Genomic DNA, 16971 nt, shown 5'->3' on the forward strand with positions numbered 1-16971 from the left:
GGTGACGGCTGTCTTGGGCTCTGAGGGATGAATAGGAGCTTAACCAAGAGGAGAAGGAGGTGAATGCCATAGCTCAAGTCCAGGAGACGAGAGAGGCCATGAAATGGCTGGGGTCTGGGGCATGGGCTGGTGTGCCTGGAGCAGAGTGGAGGGAAGAGGGAGGGAAGAATGCTGGACGCTGTGGAGCAGATGAGCAAGCTGAGGCTGAAGACGTCTCCAGCTGGGCGGCAGGACTGGACGTGAAAGGTGGGGTTAAAACCTGGCAGACCCGTTAGCAACCGGCTGCGGGGGCGGGAGGAGGGGAGCAGAGGGCCCCTGGCTTCCGGAGCCTCGTGGCTGGAGCACCTTTCACCACCATGTGGAAGCACCCTGCTGAGAGAGGAGGGAGGCTCCAGCCAGGCCAGTGGACCTCGTGGCTGGGAGACGACGTCAGGGGTGGGGGGCAAGGGGCCAGCAGGTGTGAGAAGCAGCCCACGTGATGCATGGGTCCACAGGCAGGAGCAGAGAGGTGTCCAGTGAGGCCCACGAAAGCAGAGGACCCCTCTGAGCCCTAAGAGTCCCGTGCCAGCCTGGGGGTGGCCTCTGAGAGTTTCTGCTTCTCTGAAACTGGGTGTCGGGCACCCTCCTCAAAGGCCTTTGCAGCAGGAATAGCTCCTTCTCTGTGAGTCACGATGGCTCCGGGCCCAGCACCTCTGGCCCATCGCTGCTCCGTGAGGCCCCGGCACAGTCAGCACAAAAGGTGCTGGTGTCCGTCACTCTCACGCCCCGTCTCAGGCCTCCGAGAGGGCGCGCCTGCCCTCTGCACCCCCTGCCCTCCAAGGCCCGCCAGCCTCCAGGTGAGGTCGGCGAGGCCCGCCCCTTTGCATCCCCTGGGAAACGACTTGGCTGCCGGCCAGGGTGTGGCCCCGGCGGGTGGGGCGGGGGCTGTGCCTCCCCGAGAAGAGAAAGCGCCTAATCCCGGGATTTGCCGTGAAAGCAGGACAGGGCCGATCACTCATCACCAGCAGAGACGGCCGCGCTGTTGTTTCTAGGTGGAATTTCTGAATCTCATCCATAATGTGTACTGATCCTGGGCCAAGCTTTCCGAATCAGGCTCCCGGACGGGTCAGCAGTGTGTGTTTAACCCCTTAAGAGGTAAAGATTTCGAAGAGGCCATCTGAGCCCTGCAGGCTGGAATGACTGAGAGTGACTTGAAGGCAGACGGCTGGGCAGGCAAGCTCTTTGCTCTGCATGAGGCGTCCCCTGGCCAGGGGCTAAGGTACAGCTGTCTTTACTCACAAGCTCTTGTACTGGGGCTGCTGTGTACAGCTGAGTAAGCTGTGCACTGCGCGTAGAAGAGGCTGTGAATGGTACCCCCCTGGGTTGTAAAGTGCACAAAATAGTCAACTGTACACTGCAGCCTTGCCACATTATTACTTGTCTCTCTCGCTGAGACATTAACAGAGAGAAAACCTACTGCTGAAAAATAAACTGTAGGAACTCATATGGCAGGGGAAGCTAGGAGGCAGCTTCTTGAAAGCAGGATTTGTGGCTTGGGTGTAAACTTGTTCCCCAGCACCCAGCACAGGGTTAGGCATGGAGCAGGAATCCAGGAGGTTCTTGTTGAATAAATAATTCAAGGATGACAGAACTCAGGAGGCATGGCCTCCACCATTCTGCTTCCAGCCTGACTCGTCAGCCCAGGCCACGAGGGGTGCCTATGACACAGCTCCCAGGTAACTGGAGCCACTTTGGGGTGAGCAGTCCCAGTAGCATCCCACGTGCCCCCCGCTGGCTGCTCTCCTGTCCTTTCAGGGGGCTCCGAGACCTCACCAGCTCTCTAGCCCCAAACGGCCTCCTCACAGTGGCTCATTTATCCCCTAACAACCTACCCAGCTATGTTACAATACATACAACTCCTTGCTTATACCCTGGCAAGGCAAGCATTACTACGGCAATCTCACCGAGAAGAAAACCGAGGCTCTGAGAGGTTGTGAGACCTGCCTGAGGTCACACAGCTAGAAACAGACAACCAAGCAGGAACCAATGCTGGGACATCTGACCCCAAGCTCAGTGCTCCAACTGTGGAAGCAGAGGCTCCAGGGTGTTTTGCCCTAAAAGGGCTACCCCAGCCATTGATATTTTTCCAAAGTGAAATACAGTAACAGTCCTTGTATGCTCACAAATAAAACTTAGAATGCTCTTTCAAAATGTAAAAGCTTCTGGTTCCCTTGAGGACGGGCAGTGAGGATATTGTTATGAGGGAGGTGGCATAGGGGCCACATTTGGAGGCTTTGGCACAGACAACGTGGGCTGTGGGAAAAGGGCTGGGTCCACGAATACTGACTGCGCCTACTACAAGCCAGGTGGTGCTAGGAGCTTTCCTTATCATTTCACCAAATGACAAGAATGGTGTCCGCAATTAGGGAATATCCGTCCTCAACCTAACCCACGTCCATGCGTACGTGCTCAGTCACTCAGCCGTGTCCCACTCTTTTGTGACCCCATGGACTGCAGCCCACCAGACTCCTCTGTCTGTGGGATTCTCCAGGCAAGAATCCTGGAGTGGGTCGCTATTTCCTCCTCCAGGGGGATCCTCCTGACCCAGGAATCGAACCCACGTCTTCTGTGTCTCCTGCATTAGCAGGCGGATTCTTTACCACTGGGAAGCCTTACAAGGTGAGCTGGACCATCTCCATTCATTCAGACTTTACTGGGAGCATGACTGGTTGCCATGGTACCCAGGCAGGAGCTGAAGATAGGAGCACCTCTGTTTCTCAGGGGACCCAGTGGGGGATGAGGAGCCCAGGGAACAACCCAGAACAGACTGGACGTCCAGCACACCTGCTTGCCAACTGACACTGATGCTCTTTGTTTTTTTTCCTATAGAAACGGTGATGCCCACCAAGGATCGAGAGGGCCATTCATGAAATCAACCACTGGGTCTAAAAAGTAGCTTGAGCTGAGTGATGTCTAGTTCCTATTGGCTTTGGGGAGGTTCTAGTAGAAATTTTGGCAAAGCACACCCTCTATATAGACAGATTTTTTTTCCTCCCTGTCCTTAGAAAACAGTTTAAAAGGAGTAGTGAGCAAGGAGGGGTCAGGGAGGGCTGAGGCTCAGATACCACCAACCAGCCAGGGCCTGGGAAGGCCCAGGGGAGGGTCCCCCATTGCTGGTTGCTGATGGTACACACACTGCACCCACCTCACCACAGCCCCACGTTACTCATCTCCAGGAACTATTACCTGAAAGACCCCTTCTGGAGCAGCCCCTGATCACAGCCAGTGCTCTGCTGGGCAGAGAGTGAAGCCGGGGCTGGATAAGGAAGGCTTTGTAGTGGCCCGAGAATACCTCAGGCATTAATAGAGCATTTTTTGCACAGGTCGAAAATGCATTCTTCATTTTTCATTGACAGCTGGTGAAAGAGGAATGTAACAGGGCGGCTGCACCCGGCTTTACAGAGAGAGCAGCTCAGCCCTGCTCAGAGCCACCTTTATCCCTGCAGAGAGCTGGTTTTTAAAGAACGCATTAGGGGAAGGTCTGGCCCTTTCAGGTTCTTAATCAACATGGAGTGCTTTCTCCTTCTTCTGTTATCTGGGGGAGCAACGACCTTCACCATCTCACGGTCTCGGTGGCTTGTGCACTGGTTAATTTTCTGGGACACAAACTCTTGGTAACTCTGCCCGAGTCAACGCCCACCATCCAAGAGCTCCAGCTCTGGGTGTCTGGGGAAGACTGGGCTCTAGGCCTGCTCCGCCTCCAGCAGCAGGGGTGCCGAGGACAAACCACACCTGCCTTCTCTGGCCATCGGTCCATCCTCTGTTAACGGGAGACTCCCAACATGTCACAGAGTGTGGCAGTGACGAAGAACTTGCTTCCAGCACTGAGTGTCAGCTGCTCCTTCACGTGCATCACAACCCAGCTCAGACCTCACCTCTTCCCAGGAAGCCTTCCTGACCCAGTGCCCAATGTCCACTCAGGGTGAAGCCTAGAGCAGGCAGGGGTTCAGCCTATGAATAGGTGCAGCCCCTTCCCAGGTGCTAAAAGCAGGAGGGGGCTGCCCAGGGGGGTCTCAATGGATCCAGGAACCCCCCATGGGAGGCCTGAGTGGCCCACAGAACAGTTTCTCCCTCTCCACGGACTTAGAGGGTTTCTATCTAAGACATTGCTTGAAACAAGAATGCACAGCTGAAAACACGCCTGCAAACAGGGCCCTGCGGTTTTCGTAGCTCAGTCTCAAGGTGGTCATTTCCTTAGCTCCCTCCTCTGCCTGATGGAGACAATCACGGCCCCAGAGGCGTCTGCAAAGACCGAGACGGGATGCGGGGGTGAGCGTGCCCAGTGACGGCTCCCATGCCACTCAGACTGGGCTGGAGTCCAGTTGGACAGGCCCATGCCCAGGCCTGGCGTGTGCCAGGGTGGCTACCCTCAGAGTCCAGATGCTCCAGGGGGCACAGGAGTTCTTTGGGGCAGGAGAGGCACTGGAGGGAGCGGCGGATAAGGAAGTCCAGGCAAGATGCTCCGAGGAGAGAAGCAAGGCAGCGCCCGCGGGTGTCAAGACGGGAGCCCAGCATAGCCTGGGTCGCACCCCAGGGAGACCCCGTCCCCACTGGCCTTCACCCTCCACGTGGGAGAGCTCACTGGCAAACTCCAGGGGCCCAACCAGATGAGACGTCCGGCAAACGGACTGAGAAGCTGAAGACACCAGGCCCACCCAGGAGGCCAGACTGCAGGCAGGACGACTTCCCCAGGGCCAGCCTGGGCCCTCTCCCAGCACTGAATCCGAAGACCAGGGCCCGCGGGACCAAATGCGGCAAGGAGAGGATGCTGTGGTTCCACGGTGGCACCCGTGGTCGCCTCTCACACCGGGCTCTGTCCCCTCCTCGCCCCCCACCGCCCTGGCCCGAGTCACCCTGGGAAGACCAGCCAGCTCCCCCTCGCTGCTCGGGAGTCCCCCTCCAAGAAGGAGTTGGAAGGGGTGGCCTCCGGGAGCCTCCAGGCTCCGAGGTGCCAGGATTTTCTGTCCCAGTGGATGGGAACCCAAGAAACACAGACTCCCAGGTTGGTTCTGTTTGGAGTATCAAGGCGGCTAGAAAAACGTGCTGTGAGCACTGGCTCTGGGCCCAGCTGCGCCCGGCCCTTGGCTCAGGTCACTCCAGGAAGGGTTTAGCTGGGAACCGAAGACACGAGCACTGTCCGAGTCCCCAGAGAGGCCTCGCAGCTGCTCGTCACTGTCTCTCCACCACTATGTTCCCATGACCTGTTTCTGCCTCCCCACTGCCACCCGGTGGAATGCAAAGCCCTCAGGGGCAGGGGCTGTGTGGGTACTGACCCATCTCTGTATGCAGAGCGCCAGTACAGAGAGGGAAGAGCCCAGAAACCCAAAGAATGAACGAGTGCGTCAGAAGGATCTGACTCCATCTCCGGCGGTCTAAGAGCTGAGAAGTGCCCCCAGGGCGGCCGTGCTGCAGCCACGCCTGCCGGCCCAGCTTCAAGCACAAAGGCGGTCCCAGGTGGGCTGCTGTGTGCAGGTGCCCGCGAGCTGCTCACCAACCCCCATGCCAGGGGTTGGGGGGGGCGGCGGGGGGCACACAAACCCTCGACCCCGCTTCCTCCAGCCTGCCCCCATCCCCAGGCGCCTGAAGGTCCCGTAACGCATTGCTCCACCTAACAGTGGGGGAAACTGAGGCCCAGGGCGGGCAGTGACTCAGGGGCAAGCAGCAAGTTTTATGGCTGCACGCCCTCCCCTTCTAATCCCAGCGAGGACTCCTGTACTATTAATTGTAATTAACTAATTATTCTTGCTGCCAGCTAGCGGAGGAGGAGGCCGGGGGCGGGGGGGCCCCCAGATGACTCAGTCATGTTTACAACATGCAAACCCATTTAAGAGCTTGTAAAGTCGCTATAAATGGCTCTTTGGCAACAGAGGAGTTAAGGATCCTGTCTCCAGCTGCAGCTCCACGGTCAGGACTGGGGCCTCAGGGATGGGCTTCTGAGGGCCAACAGTGCCACCTGCAGACCGCGTTCCGTAACGCTCCGCTCAGGCCACCAAAACCCAGGACCTAGGAGGCCTGGAGGGGCTTCCCAGGAGGCTCAGTGGTAGAGTCTGCCTGCAATGCAGGAGAGGAGGGGTCGATCCCTGGCTCGGGAAGATCCCCTGGCGAAGGAAAGGGCAACCCACTCCAGTCTTTTTGCCTGGAGAATCCCATGGTCAGAGGAGCCAGGTGGGCCACAGTCCACGGGGTCACAAATGAGTCACACACGACTTAGCAGCTAAACAGCAAACAACAGCCGCAGGTGGGGAGACTGAGGCTCCCGGGATCACCCGAGAGCAGGTGGCTCCGCCCTGCTGGACGCTTTTAGCACTGTGAGTGACAGGTGTGGGTTTCCAGCTGGGCCCTGAAGGACCAGGAGACCCGGGCGGGAGCCAGGCTGGTCTGCGACAGGCCTCGGCTGAGCCACGATGGGCTGGAGGACCAGGGGCATCTGGGTGAACCTGCCGTCTCCGGCCACTCACCCACAGTCATGCCGTCCATGTAGCGCTTGATGATGTCGAAAGAGTCACGGAGGTTCCCGTCCGTTATGTCGAAGATGATGTCCGCGTGGTTGGCAGGATACGCAGGCGTGATGGCCCGGAGGAAGATGATCTCTGCCAGAGAGAAGCGAGGCATGGAGAGGGCGCAGCGCTGGGCCCCGCGACCCCGGAGAGGCCTGACCCAGGGCCGTGAGAACCCAACACGAGGGCCCCATGCATGGAGAAGGTGCAGGGGCCCCGAGGGACCCCAGGTCACAGCCTGTGCCCCCTTTGCACCAACAGGGAAGCCAAGGCCTGGCGAGACTTTGGATCCTCCCGGAAGCCATGGAGCGCGTTAGCTGGTGAGGCCAGTGCTGGGAAGTACCTGATTGCTCAGGAGTCTCCCTGAAGCTGGGAAGATGGGGAAGAGGGGCGGATGAAGGATGTGGGAGAGAGGTCGAGATGGTCCCTGCCCCACCATGATAGGGGTCGGGCAAGGCCCTCCTCGGGCCGGGCCCCAAGCGGGTGGGTGGCTGCGTCCATCTCCCGGGCCACCTGATGTGAAATCAGGGCTGGGAGCACAAGGGCCCGATTTACGCAATCTGGGGGGTGGTGGGGAGCCCTCTATGAGCCTCCGTCTCCCCACCGTAAAGTGAAGCAGGCGCCCGCCGCTGCCCACTAAGGGTCCTCTCCACGTGAACAGTCAGGGTCCAGGTTTCCTGGCCCAAGACGCCAGCAGGTAGCTCTAACCACGCCCAGCTCCCCGTAGCACCGAACTGCGGGTCAGCAGCGGCCGGGGGGCCACGGCACGGGGGAAAGGGATTCGGGAAGGATCTGCGTGGTTTGGTGGAGCCCGTCATGGTGCACGGGCAAACCGCAGTCAGTGATGTGCTCTGAGCCAAGTCTGTGCCACCCTGCAAAGGTTCTGCGCCTCCCTTTTCTAGAGGGATGAGGAGGTGGGGGGCTCAGCTCTCCTGCAGGTGAGCCCGTCCCTGGGCGCCTCTCCTGCCCTCCCACCCCCACGGCCAGGCTCAGTGTTCTGGTACGCACACCCGAGTCACTCCCTGGACCCTGAGGCCATGTGTAGACACGAGGCAACCTGTCCAACCTTCCTGAGACGGACGGAGGGCTCTTGTTCACCACGGCGTCCCACAGTCTGACACCCAGAGGGCTCAGTTGGCTGAATTAATTCTCGTGGGGAGCTCTTCCGAAAGCCACAGGGGAAGGGTGAAGACTCCACAGAGGAAGGGGGTGTCTGGAGACCACGCCGGCCCTGGCACATGGGCCGCACACCCCAAAGGAATGCACACAGAGCAGCTTCCTCCCCACAGCCTTCTGCCAGGCACAGGGAGCCCGCTGCCCTGGCCCCACGTGTGGACAGGGGCTGTGACGGCAGGCTGACACTACAGTGGGAGCTGCCTGTGGCGGGCACCCTGACCCCTTTACCAAAGGGTTCCCTGGGGTCGGTCTAGCCACACCAACCCACCTGCCCCTCGGTCTCCAGGATGCGGCTTCTGTGTGCAAAAAGCATGAGTCACGACCCTCTACTGGCTCCCAAAACCTTGGAGTTGAAGCCCCAACTCCAAGTGCAGGCTCCCACCTACCTTTGCAGCCCATCTCTTGCCAAGCCTCCACCACTCCAGCCAGAAAAACTTGGCTTCCTTCCTCAAAGACTCACACTCCCCACTCACCTCCAGATTTTCCGGAGGTATTTTGATTTGGCCCTCTCTCCCACTCCCCACTTCCCTACATTAACATCCTACTGGCCTCTCAGGACCCAGAGTAGGGTCACTGCCTCCTGGAAACCCTCCCTGATAACCCCACACCTGGCAAAGAATCAACACTTAATAGCTATTCGCTGAACGACTGTTATCCCCCAAATGAGATCCACACCCCCTCCACTGAACTGAGGGCGGGGAACAGGCAGGAACCGGATTGCCTTGTAGTCTGGGGACACAGAGGAGATGCAGAAACAGGGAGGGGTCAGCATTCCAAGCCCCAAACACACATCTCGCCAAGGAGCTGCTCCTGCAGGTCAAGCTATCAGCCTCAGCAAGGGGGCTGCCCTGGCAGGGATGGTCCCCCCGACGCTGGCCTCCGCCGGGACCCCCGCGCCGGCTCCAGACTTGGGAGCGGCCACTCACCTTCTGGGCGGGTGAACTCGCGGAAGGTGGGGAGTGAGACGACGGTGTGGGAGATGGTGTGCACCGGGTCCAGCACGCAGGCGACATCGTTGGGGCGGCAGGACTTGATGCAGCGGACAGTATCTGTCTTCTCTTGGCGGAGCCTGAGGGGAGCCACAGCACAAGACGGGGTGGGAAAGGCGGCACCTGGACACCCACAGAGACAGAGCCCAGGGTCCAGGAGAGAAGCAGGTGGCCGGGCAGCAGCACCCGCCCCAGGCTGGCTCCGTCGTTGAGAGACCCACACCAGCCTCCCAGCCCAGCTGCTCCGAGGGGATGCTTCCGGGTCCTTCTACAAACCGGACCGGGAGTCGAACCCCCAAGACACACCCCAGTTTCCATCTGCCCCGGCCAAGATAAGCAAGGCTTTGCTATTTACCAGCTACACGAACTGAGCTTCAGCTTCTACAACTGCAAATCACGTTCATTCATTCACTTGCTCAACAAGTGTGTTTGGAGTGTCTGCTGGGTGCCACACACCAGGGACACCAAAAGCAAGCAAGGGAGACAAGGTCCGGCCTTCCTGGGACCCCAGGTCGGGGTGGCGGGTGGTCACAGGTAAAGCCCCCAGCTTGGTGCCCCACACAAAGCAGTCAAATCTCCAGTGTCACGTACGTGATGGACGGGGAGGAGGGGCCCGAGTTTGCTACAGGTCCAGGCATACTTTTAAAAACCTCTTAATCATAAGATAAAACACAATGCGAGAGCTACACAAAACAAGGTTACAGCTTAACGAGTATTATCAGGCAAACCGCTTTACAATCGGCACCCAGGTCAAGAAAGAGAACTTCAACCTGGCACTTGAGGCCCCTTCGTGGGCCCAGATCTGTCTTAACCCTCTTGTGCACCCCCAAAGTAACCCCTATCCTGTCTCTGCCAGCAATCGCTACCTGGGTTCCTTTACGTCTGTACCACACATGTGCATCTCAAGAAAATCACTTAAATTTGTCCATTAAAAAAATTTTGCTGTATCTTTCATTTATTTATTTATTTTTTTGCTGTGCCACGAGGCATGCAAGATCTTAGTTCCCTGACCAGGGAGCGAACACATGCCCCTGCATTTGGAGCACAGAGTCTTAACCACTGGACCACCATGAAGTCCTTGTTGTATCTTTATGTATTTTTTTAAAATGAGACATATTGTTTTGGAGACAGTTCTTTATTCTTTTTTGGCTGCGTTGGGTCTTCTTTGCTGTGCACAGGCTTTCTCTAGTTCTGGCGAGTGGGGGTTACTCTCTAGTTGCGGTCATTTCTTTTGCTGTGGAGCATGGGCTCTAGAGCGCGCGGGTGCATGGTGCATGGGCTTAGTTGCCCCAAGGCACGTGGAATCTTTCCGGACCAGGGATCGAACCTGTGTTGCCTGCATTGGCAGGCAGATTCTTAACCACTGGACAACCAGGGAAGTCCTCTCCTGAGTCCTTTGGACTCAGCCCCAGGAATCTCTGATGGCTCTCTTGCTATCTGGCTTAACAAGGTGTTCCAGCCTCATCTTACACTTTTACTGTCCCAGCTATTTCCTAGAAGTGTTGGGTTTGTTTTTTGTTTTCTAGTGGAAAATGATATTTTAAGACCATAATCTGGATACCAAGAATGCTCAGTGCTACTGAGTTGGTCATTGTTCCTAGGCCTCTTCAGTGGAAATTTTTAAAGATCATATACAGTATGAGTTCATACTGATATTTACAAACAAAATAAGAAGCATATAGTTTTTTACTTAACCTCTCCTATATACCAAAGGAATCTCCTTTTTTTCCATATCAAAATTCTGGCTCTTAAGAACACAGGATATGGTAGAATATCCCATAATTATTTATTTTTGTTTATTCCATATTTTGATCCAGTAGTCTCAGAATAACAAAACTAAAATTACTACCACTAACATAATTACATAATTACTTAAAGTAATAATTTGGGGGCTAAGTTCTCCTAATTCTACCTACAACTTTAATAGATGTACTAGATCTACATAGTCTGAGCCTACGGTGATTCATACCATACTCTTTTCTTATAACACTCACTTAACTGTAGTTCTATGGGTAATTATGTTTAATGCTCTCAGGCTGACAATTTCGCATGGTGCTCATAGTGTGTGCCCTTTGTACATAAAGGCACAAAGGCTCAGATGGTAAAGAGTCTGCCTGCAATCTGAGAGGCCTGGGTTCGATTCCTGGGTCAGGAAGATCCCCTGGAGAAGGAAATGGCAACGCACTCTAGTAATCTTGTCTGGAAAATCCCATGGATGGAAGAACCTGGTTACAGTCCATGGGCTCACAAAGAATTGTACAAGACTGAAGGACTTTCACTTTTGTACATAAAAGTCTGTTTTGTTGGGTATAAAATCCTTGACTTACATTTTCTTGAGCATTCTAAGTATTAATTTTCTTCTGGTGTAAGTGTTGTTATGGATAAATTTGATGATAACACAGTTTTTTCCCTTATAAGTCTCTTGCTGTTTTTTACCCAAAGGCACAGGTATTTTTGTTTTCTCTTTATATCTTGGTGTTGGTTGCTCTGAGTCAATATGTTCAAATATATTGGGTGTTCTTTCAATATGGAATTTAAAATCTTTTCCCTAAAATATCTGTAAAGTCTCTTGAATTATCAATTTTAGTAATCATTGCCACCCTCCTTTGTTTCACATTAATTCTTCAGAGATTTCTATTGCCTGTATGTTGGATGTTCTTTGTCTTCAACATCTGTCACTTTCTCTTCAAGTCTTTTCATGTTATTTATTTTTCAATTTATGAGATCTTTTTTTCAGCTTTTCCTTAAGTATTTATTTCTGAAACTGCTTTTTGCTTTAATTTAAAATAATTTCTTGAGTCTCATCACTTCATTTCTCAGTTTTTCCTAATTCTGGCTGACATTTTTCCTTCATTTTTGGTTATATTTTCAGTCCTTTTGGTTTGTTTGATTAGGTTACAGCTTTGATCTAGTCTGTAAGCATATCTTCCTGGAGTACTTTCATTCTCCAGAGGAATGTCATTCTGTTCTTTATTCTCTTTTTCCCTACAATAGCTTTATATGAGATTTAACCTGGATACTTTTTGGCTAACCATCTTTATCTGAAACCAGTGTCACATAAGCAGTGGTCCACACTTCTGATTTCACAGGGCCGCTTCATCTGTTGTTTTTGGCAGCCTGCTCTCTGACAGGCCTCTACACTTACCTGGAGCTTCATTTTCCCCAATAGTCTCTTTCCTACTCAACTTTCTATTTCATTTCCAGCAGTTTCTTCATAGTATGAGTTCCTGACTTTTCAAGGAAGCCTTGGTGGCCGTTTTAAAAGTTTAATGGGGCTTCCCTGGTGGTCCAGGGGTTAAGAATCTGCCTTGTCCTAGGACTAAAACTACTATACGACCCAACAATCCCACTACTGGGCATATATCCTGAGGAAACCATAATTGAAAAAGACATATGTATCCCGATGTTCATCGCAGCACTATTTACAACAGCTAGAATATGGAAGCAACCTAGATGCCCATCAACAGATTGAAGGATAAAGAAGCTGTGGTATGTATATACAATGGAGTATTACTCAGCCATAAGAAGGAATGCATTTGAGTCAGTTCTAGTGAGGTGAATGAATCTAGAGCCTACTATACAGAGTGAAGTAAGTCAGAAAGAGAAAAACAAATATTGCATATTAACACAGACATGGAATCTAGAAAGATGGTACTGATGAACCTATCTGCAGGGCAGCAACGGAGACGCAGAGAACAGACTTGTGCACACGGTGGGGAAGGAGAGGGTGGGATGAACTGAGAGAGGAGCACTGAAATATATACATTATCATATGTAAAATAGACAGCCAGTGGGAATTCGCTGTATGATGCAAGGAGCTCAAACTCTGTACTCTGTGACAACAGAGGGGTGGGATGGGGTGGGAGGGAGGCTCACGGAGGGGACATATGTATACCTGTGGCTGATTCATGTTAATGTATGGCAGAAGCCAACACAATATTGTAAAGCAATTATCCTCCAATTAAAAAAAAAAAAAAGAATCCATTTTACAGTGCAAGGGACTCAGGTCTGGGAAACTAAGATCCCACATGCCAAGGGGCTACTAATACTGCACACCACAGCAGAAGATCCTGCATCACACAACGAATACCCTGCATGTCACAACTAGGACCTGGTGGAGCCTAAAGAAATATTAAAAAAAAAAAACCAGAGAAACTTCCCTGGTAGCTCAGCTGGTAAAGAATCCGCCTGCAATTCAGGAGATCCCAGTTTGATTCCTGGGTTGGGAAGATCCCCTGGAGAAGGGAGAGACTACTCACTCCAATGTTCTTGGGCTTCCCTGATGGCTCAGCTGGTAAAGAATCTGCCTGCTGTATGGGAGACCTGGGTTCTATTCCTGGGTTGGGAAGATCCCCTGGAGGAGGGCATGGCAACCCACTCCAGTATTCACGCCTGGAGAATCCCATGGACAGAGGAGGCTGGCTGGCTACAGTCCATGGGGTCGCCAAGAGTCGGACACGACCGAGCGAGTAAGCGCAGGACGGCCTGTTCCACCCCTTCTTCAGTCCTTGCACACGCTCACCACTGCGGTGAGCAAAGTGGCTCCCAGCCTCAGCCACTCTTCTCAGACTGCGCTACTGCGCTTTCTACAGGACACTGCTGACTGCCTGGGGTTCTTCCACTGCTTCTTCCTGCACAGATGCCAATACCATGTGGGTGGATTTCATTTGAACTATATGTGGGGGTTGCCTTTGTTTAGTTAAAAATGTTTCCCATGGATGAAAAACTTTATCTGGTCATTGTGGTTTTGCTTAGGATCCAGAGAACTTACAAAACTATGCTGCAGCGTCATCCCAGATGTCTGTGCTGGACGGTCTGCACACATCACTTCCTGGACTCCTCACAGCTCTTCCCTCTTCGCCACACTGTCTCCTTCCTCAGCCAGGAAAACACTCTGTGTTTCACTTGAGAATTTTAGAACTGGGCTGGTATGAGGGCTTTCTGAGAGGAAGCTAGAGTAACAAGCTGATGGGCGCTGAGTGATCCCAGCAATCCTGCCCCCTTCAGCATGGGGCTGGGTGTCTGAGAACAGACTCCAGAGCCAGGCTGCCTGGGTCGGAATCCCGCCCCACCTTATACCAGCACTGGGACTTAGGGCGGGTTACTCAACCTCTCTCTCCCTCCATGTCTTCATTGTGAAATGAGAATCATAACCGCACTTTCCTCAAAGGCTCCATGCTGCTGCTGCTAAGTCGTTTCAGTCGTGTCCAACTCTGTGTGACCCCAGAGATGGCAGCCCACCGGGCTCCCCCGTCCCTGGGATTCTCCAGGCAAGAACACTGGAGTGGGTTGCCATTTCCTTCTCCAATGCATGAAAGTGAAGTCGCTCAGTCGTTCAACTCTTAGAGACCCCATGGACTGCAGCCTACCAGGATCCTCCGTCCATGGGATTTTCCAGGCAAGAGTACTGGAGTGGGGTGCCATTGCCTTCTCCCAAAGGCTCCATGAGGGTTAGTTAATTGCTTGGCCCACAGAAGGCACTGCCTAAGTGTTAGCTGTGATAGTTGTTAACTATTTTATCATTATATGATAATCATAATTATCATCCTTCACCTTTGGGCTTCCTGGTGGCTCAGTTGGTAAAGAATCTGCCTGTAATGCAGGAGACCTGGGTTTGATCCCTGAGTCAGGAAGATCCCCTGGAGAAGGAAATGGCTGCCCACTCCAATATTCTTACCAGGGAAATCCCACCGACAGAGAAGCCTGGCAGGCTATAGTCCACTGTGTTGCAAAAGTCAGACATGACTTAGGGACTGAACACCACCACCACCACCACCTTTGGGAGCTTGGTGTAAAAGTGCACAAACATGGGACTTCCCTGGATGCCCAGTGGTTAGAATGCTGTGCTTTTACTGCCAAGGGCTCAGGTCTTTGGTGGAACTAAGTCCCTGTGGAACTAAGATCCCACAAGGCAGGTGGTGCTGTCAAAAAAAACCCAAAACTGCACACACAGGTGCAAGAGCTGGACGTGACGGCAGCTCTACGAACCCTCTCAACGTTCAGTCTCCATTTAAATCAAGATCCAGATGAACACTTGAGAACCTTCCAGTGAACAGAGGCACCAACACTCATTAACTGCCTACCACAGCCAGACGCTGCCTTGGCTTAAGTAACTTCATGTCATTTCCAAAATAGTTCAGAAGTGGGCCTCGAAGCTCTGAAAGGCAAGTGACTTATCCGAGGTCACAGAACCAGTAAATGGCAACGAGGACACTTGAACTCTTGTGTTTCGTTCGGTTGGTTGGGTGGGCTGGTTTGTTTTTTCTGCACTGTGTGATCTCAGCAGGCTGATACAGGAATACTGCTATGTAGCCTCCAGGGACTGCAGAGAGGTGAGCTGCCGTCCCCATGAGTGCACGCAGGTACACGCGCAGACACATCAGAGGTGTTCTCGGATGGAGCAGGCCACCTCAAGAGGCAGGAAGTCCCACAAACAAGGCAAAGTGCAAGAAAAGCTCAACAGCCAGTGGGAATGTAGAGGGATTCTGGCAAGCCTTGTAAGGCCGCTGAAAGGCTTCTAAAGCCCCCAAGAATCCCCCCACATCTTAACACTCCCAGGGCAAAAAGCTCCCCCAGCCTCAATAAGCAGGACCATGATGAAAGAATAGTGAAGTCACTCAGTTGTGTCTGACTCTTTGCAACCCCATGGACTACACAGTCCATGGAATTCTCCAGGCCAGGATACTGGAGTGTGGAGCCTTTCCCTTCTCCAGCCAATCTTCCCAACCTAGGAATCAAACCGGGGTCTCCTGCATTGTGGGTGGATTCTTTACCAGCTGAGCCACCAGGGAAGCCCAAGAACACCGGAGTGGGTAGCCTATCTCTCCTCCGGCGGATCTTCCTGACCTAGGAATTGAACGGGGGTCTCCTGATTGCAGGTGGATTCTTCAGCAGCTAAGCCACCAGGGAAGCCCAAGAATACTGGAGTGGGTAGCCTGTCTCTCCTCCAGCGGATCTTCCTGACCCAGGAATCGAACAGGGGTCTCCTGCATTGCAGGTGGATTCTTCACCAGCTAAGCCACCAGGGAAGCCCCCAGATGAAAGAGTAACTGAACACAATGACGAATCCCTGCTGTGTCTTGTTGATTTCACAGAAGAGGTGGTATCTGAACTAAGCCTTGAAAATACTATCCATCCATCCATCCATGTTTATTCAGATGTTTACTGAGCTCCTTCTACAGGCCAGACATTCTGAAAAGTGTAGAGAATACAGACACAATCTCTGCCTTTAAAACGGTGATGATAAAAACACAAACAAGGACTTCCCTGGGGGTCCAGCGGTGAAGACTCGCACTTTCTGTGCTTCCACTGCGGGGGGCATGGGCTCGATCCCTGGTTGGGGCACTAAGATCCTACATGCTGCGTGGCGCGGCCAAAAATAATGGAATTGATAGCACCATTTACAAGTATTAAAACAAGAACAAGATGCCAGGGTAACTGCTCTGATGGAGTCTACCTGGCTCTGGAAAAGCTCAGATTAAGGAAAGCCTTCACCAACAAGGTGACTTTTAAGCTACGTCCTCAGGGAGAATGGCAATTTGCAGGAGGAAGGCATGGCGCGTGCTATGGCCTGGAGAAAGCGAGTGTAGAGAAGGGCAGGAGTTCTGCGTAACTAGAACACTGGTCACTAGCAGGGGGTCAGCCAGAGTGGGGAACAGGGGGGACACGTGGCTGAAAAGGTGGGCAGAGGCTGGAGCAGGCACGGTCTCAGATGCCATTCCAAGGGAGTTGGGCTTCGTCTGCTAGTCATAGAAGGTTCTAAAGAGGGGAGGGACATGACCAGACCGGTCCTTCAGAGAGGTCCTCTGGCTTCAGCTTGGGAGATCGCAAGCTGGTCCAGACCAGAGGTGCTCAGAGAGGGGTCTGGCAGGACAGGGGTTTGGAGGCAAGTGGCTAGGAGCATGTGTATGCTCCTGTGGCAAGTTACCTGCTGCTTCTGCCACAGGGCACAGAGCACCGTGTTAACTGTATACCTGTCCTCTCCACTAGATAGTAAAGTGGACCCCTTCCCCATCTTCTTCCAAGCCCTTGTAGGAAGGACCTTAGGCCCCTCCAGTATCCTTCACTTGATTCCTCTTGACATTCTGCCTCCCTTTCATGTTCCTACTTGAAAACAGCATCAGCAGCCACAGAAATGCTAGACATGCAAAGCGACGTTGGCAGGAAGTCATCCATTCCGTCAGCAGACAGAAGCAGAGGACCTACGGCATGCTAGGCCTCGCCAGGAGCTTAGGGACATGGCCCTGAACGAGACAGACTTGCTCCCTGAC

The 16971-nt window shown here is 53.4% G+C and overlaps 1 protein-coding gene across 1 annotated transcript in view; it reads right to left on the reverse strand.

The window, feature by feature from the left end:
* The window catches only part of FBLN1 (fibulin 1), an 84383-nt gene that overhangs the window by 13186 nt on the left and 54226 nt on the right, over window positions 1–16971 (reverse strand). Inside the window, exons 15-16 of the mRNA XM_055563017.1 lie at window positions 8639–8781; window positions 6498–6629 (exon numbers count right to left, since the gene is read on the reverse strand). Of these exons, the coding sequence (XP_055418992.1) occupies window positions 6498–6629; window positions 8639–8781 (275 nt within the window). The remainder of the gene's footprint in view (window positions 1–6497; window positions 6630–8638; window positions 8782–16971) is intronic.

The sequence above is a fragment of the Bubalus kerabau genome, chromosome 1, assembly GCF_029407905.1.
Source record: "Bubalus kerabau isolate K-KA32 ecotype Philippines breed swamp buffalo chromosome 1, PCC_UOA_SB_1v2, whole genome shotgun sequence".
Classification (NCBI taxonomy): Eukaryota; Metazoa; Chordata; class Mammalia; order Artiodactyla; family Bovidae; genus Bubalus; species Bubalus kerabau.